We start from the raw sequence: 3,317 nt of genomic DNA, 5'->3' as shown, positions 1-3,317 counted from the left end.
TTGATGGAGGAGAGCCGGACTGTAATGACCCCAAACACCCGGATTCAATGGTGGCCTTCTGCGACGGAAGCGCTCTAAGAAATGGTCAACGTGACTGTGATGCAGCATACGCTTGTATCTTTCCGCATGACCAGGCGTCGAACGTTGTGAGAACACTTGATGGACCATGGGCGACGAATAACCGCGCTGAGTACATGGCTGCCCTCGCAGCTTTGGAGTGGGCTCGTTCTGAAGATCCGTACGAATATAAAAAGCTGTATATCTACTCGGACAGCAGCATGCTGGTCAATTCTATGACGAATTGGATCTACAAGTGGCAGAGGAATGGATGGATCACTGCGAGTGGCACAGAAGTAAAGAATCGCGATATCTTGGAGGAAATGCTGGACGAGCAAGGCGACCGTCAAGTGGTTTGGCGTCATGTGCATGCTCACAGCGGGGATCAAAACTGGGAGTCTTACTGGAACGATGTGGCTGACAGGAAAGCGCGTCGGGCAGCAAAGAACATGACCAATAGCTACTATTCATACTAAGACTGCCCCCGGCACGGCAGTACGTATGGTTGATGGCGTCAGAATCTACACACTTGGCCTGCCACGTTGCCAAACAAATTTTCCAATTTCCGTCAGGAAGTTTGACCAATACGAAGATATTTGGAAGATTTTTTATGTTTTTATGTCAGAGCATTTATCAGACGATTGGTTTAGTGCTGTAGCATTTACCGAGTATACGAAGCTATGACCATCGTTCAGTTCTTTTTTTTACGAAAGAGAGAAAAACGCGAAATCAAATGGGTTTGGTCTACGGATCTGCCTGACGCTATCGGCGAGATTAAAAAAAAGGAAAGTGGCGAAGAGAGAGCGAACCTGTGCAAGAGGAAGAGTACTGCCCTTGTGCAGCAGTAGGGCACTCTATCGACTTCAACCACGTTTACTTCAGGTGGAAAAGTCGGACAACCTGTATGGAATTTTTTTACGTCAATCACACCATGTTCGGCAAAAAAAAGATATCGTGCTTGATCCATCCAGCGTTTGACAGGCGCTGGATTTGTGTGCCCTCTGTGCTCTTTTGGTAACACACCTGAAAGCTATGACGATACCGCAACCACATCCTTCGGCGAGATAAACTGATTAATACATGCAACGTAACTGGATTTCCCACTGCTTCGACACCTACTTCTTAGTCATCCTCATTGCCATGAGTCACACCGCGGGCCTGGATTCTGGCAATATCATTCCAGAACGCATCCCAATACCGTTTTCCAGAGTTTGCTCGTACCTTACGCCACTGCACTCGTCGATTGCCTTGCGCCTTCATCAACTTCTCCAAAAGATCTTGATTCTGGATATCGAATCCGTCCACCGTTTTCCATCCATTATTACGCCACCGGTAAATCCATTTACTCATGGACTCAATCAATAGTTTACTATCAGAGTAAATGAATAGCACTTTCGTCTTGTCCCTGTCCTCAATATTGGCTCGTTCCATAGCAGCTAACGCTGCCATATACTCAGCTCGATTATTAGTCGCCCACGGCCCCTCAACCGATTCTACCACGTCCCAAGTTCGCTTATGCGGAAAAACACAGGCATATGCTGCGTTACAGTCCTCTTCTCCATTGCGCAGTGCGCTACCTCCACAAAATGCCACAATAGAGTTCGGATGCAGAGGATCTGGGAAGTCCCCGCGGCCTCCGTTCATTGCGTAGCCGAACCAAAGCCTTGAGCCGTCAAAATGCTCGTATTCGTGGTCAACTTGCAGCCCGTATTGGTTTAGGAACTCACGGGCTTCCTCAAAACTAGGGAATTTCTTGAATCTCGAGTTCGAGTACCCCCGCGTGTGTTTGAGAGCGTCCTTTACACTCGTGAAGATTCCTCTGCATCGACCGATCACCACAGCATAGTACCAATCCAAATCTTCCTCCTCGTCAATGTCCTCCATCTGCTCGTTGTCACTGTGTACACTCGAATCCCCGTACGCCATGTCGGTGCTGCTTCCAGAGCAGGAGGAGCTTGAAGACGAGTCGTAGTCCCAGCCCATTCTGAGAAATACACCGAAGTGGGACGAGCTACATATGTACGAAACATCAATCGGCGGTCGCATGAAGTATCGTAGGTTAGCGTAATCTTTAATCGGACCAATCAACAGTCAACAGTCTGCAACGTGGGGCACTACCGAAAACGTAAGCGGAATCGCGTCCCGGCGGTGGATCTGCGCATTCCTAAATCCACCGAGCTCCACACAGGTCAGTTCTCTCCTTCAATGAAACACTCGCTGGTTGTCTATCTACTCGCTGCATTCGTTTGCAGTTCCTCCGCCTCGTCAGTTGCCGAGGTGGAACTGGACGTCGAGGCTCAGTGTGTAGCTAACGGAGACGCCTGTGTATCCCCTCAGAACCCCATCAGCGCCACCCCCGCTCCCTCTAGCAGCTTCACCTTCACCTCCACCTCCGCCAACATGTTCAACACCCGTCGCATTGCCTTCAAGTTCATCGCTCGTGAACAAGGAGAGGGCGTCGGCGCCACGGTGCGACGCTCGCTGGGCTCCCAGCAGCTTCGCAATCTCGACCCGTTCCTTATGTTGGACGAATTCAACGTAGGACTACCCGGAGGATTCCCCGACCACCCGCACAGAGGCTTCGAAACCGTCACGTACATGCTACCAACGTCCAAGGGCCACATGCGTCACGAGGACTTTCTGGGCAACAAGGGCGAGCTCCGACCAGGAGATCTGCAGTGGATGACGCCTGGCAAGGGGATTTTACATGCCGAAATGCCTGCGAATGAGGAGAAAGCGCACGGTTTACAGCTGTGGATCAACTTGCCGAAAGCCAAGAAGATCATGGAGCCTAGATACCAGGAGATCAGTCGAGATACTGTGCCCCACGTGTGGGATGACGCTAAAAAGGTCGAGGCTATTGTGTTCGCTGGTGAAGTATTCGGTCAAAAGGGTCCGATTGAGACCGAAGCGCCCGTGACGTACATTCACTTCCTCATGAAGCAAGGAGCTGAGCTGGATTATAAGATTCCACATGGACACAACACGTTCGTGTACACGCTGACTGGCTCGGGCAAGTGTGCAGGTGAAGACGTCTCGGCTCACCACGCTATTGTCATGGAGCAGGAAGGAGATGGCGTGCATATGACTACGGACGATAAGGAGGGTCTTGAGTTTATCGTGATCAGCGGTCAGCCTTTGAACGAACCGGTGGTGCAGTACGGTCCCTTTGTCATGACCTCGGAGGATGAAATCCGCCAGACTATCCGTGACTACCAGAGTGGAGCCAACGGATTCGAGAACGCACCAAAGTGGACGTC

At 50.8% G+C, this 3,317-nt stretch overlaps 2 protein-coding genes across 2 annotated transcripts in view; one reads left to right on the top strand and one right to left on the bottom strand.

The window, feature by feature from the left end:
• Positions 1–1,078: 1,078 nt before the first annotated feature.
• PPTG_06021 (hypothetical protein) lies at positions 1,079–2,048 on the bottom strand. Its single transcript, XM_008899770.1, has 2 exons — positions 1,177–2,048; positions 1,079–1,111 (listed from the first exon to the last, which is right to left on the bottom strand). The coding sequence occupies exon 1, from the start codon at positions 2,038–2,040 to the stop codon at positions 1,180–1,182; it is 861 nt and encodes a 286-aa protein (XP_008898018.1). The 5' UTR covers positions 2,041–2,048; the 3' UTR covers positions 1,079–1,111; positions 1,177–1,179.
• A 214-nt stretch (positions 2,049–2,262) lies between these two features.
• PPTG_21803 (hypothetical protein) overlaps positions 2,263–3,317 on the top strand; it is a gene marked incomplete at both ends in the record, with an annotated part of 2,220 nt that continues 1,165 nt past the window's right edge. The window contains one exon of the mRNA XM_008899988.1: positions 2,263–3,277. Coding sequence (XP_008898236.1) covers positions 2,263–3,277 — 1,015 coding nt within the window. The remainder of the gene's footprint in view (positions 3,278–3,317) is intronic.

Source organism: Phytophthora parasitica (assembly GCF_000247585.1).
Source record: "Phytophthora parasitica INRA-310 unplaced genomic scaffold supercont2.8, whole genome shotgun sequence".
Classification (NCBI taxonomy): domain Eukaryota; phylum Oomycota; class Peronosporomycetes; order Peronosporales; family Peronosporaceae; genus Phytophthora; species Phytophthora nicotianae.
Note: the sequence above shows the minus strand (reverse complement) of the source record. Positions and strands in the feature narration are given on the sequence as shown.

What these genes read in the sequence shown, in the direction of transcription:
- PPTG_06021 (XM_008899770.1), bottom strand. Translation starts at nt 2,040, where the DNA reads ATGGGCTGGGACTACGACTCGTCTTCAAGCTCCTCCTGCTCTGGAAGC.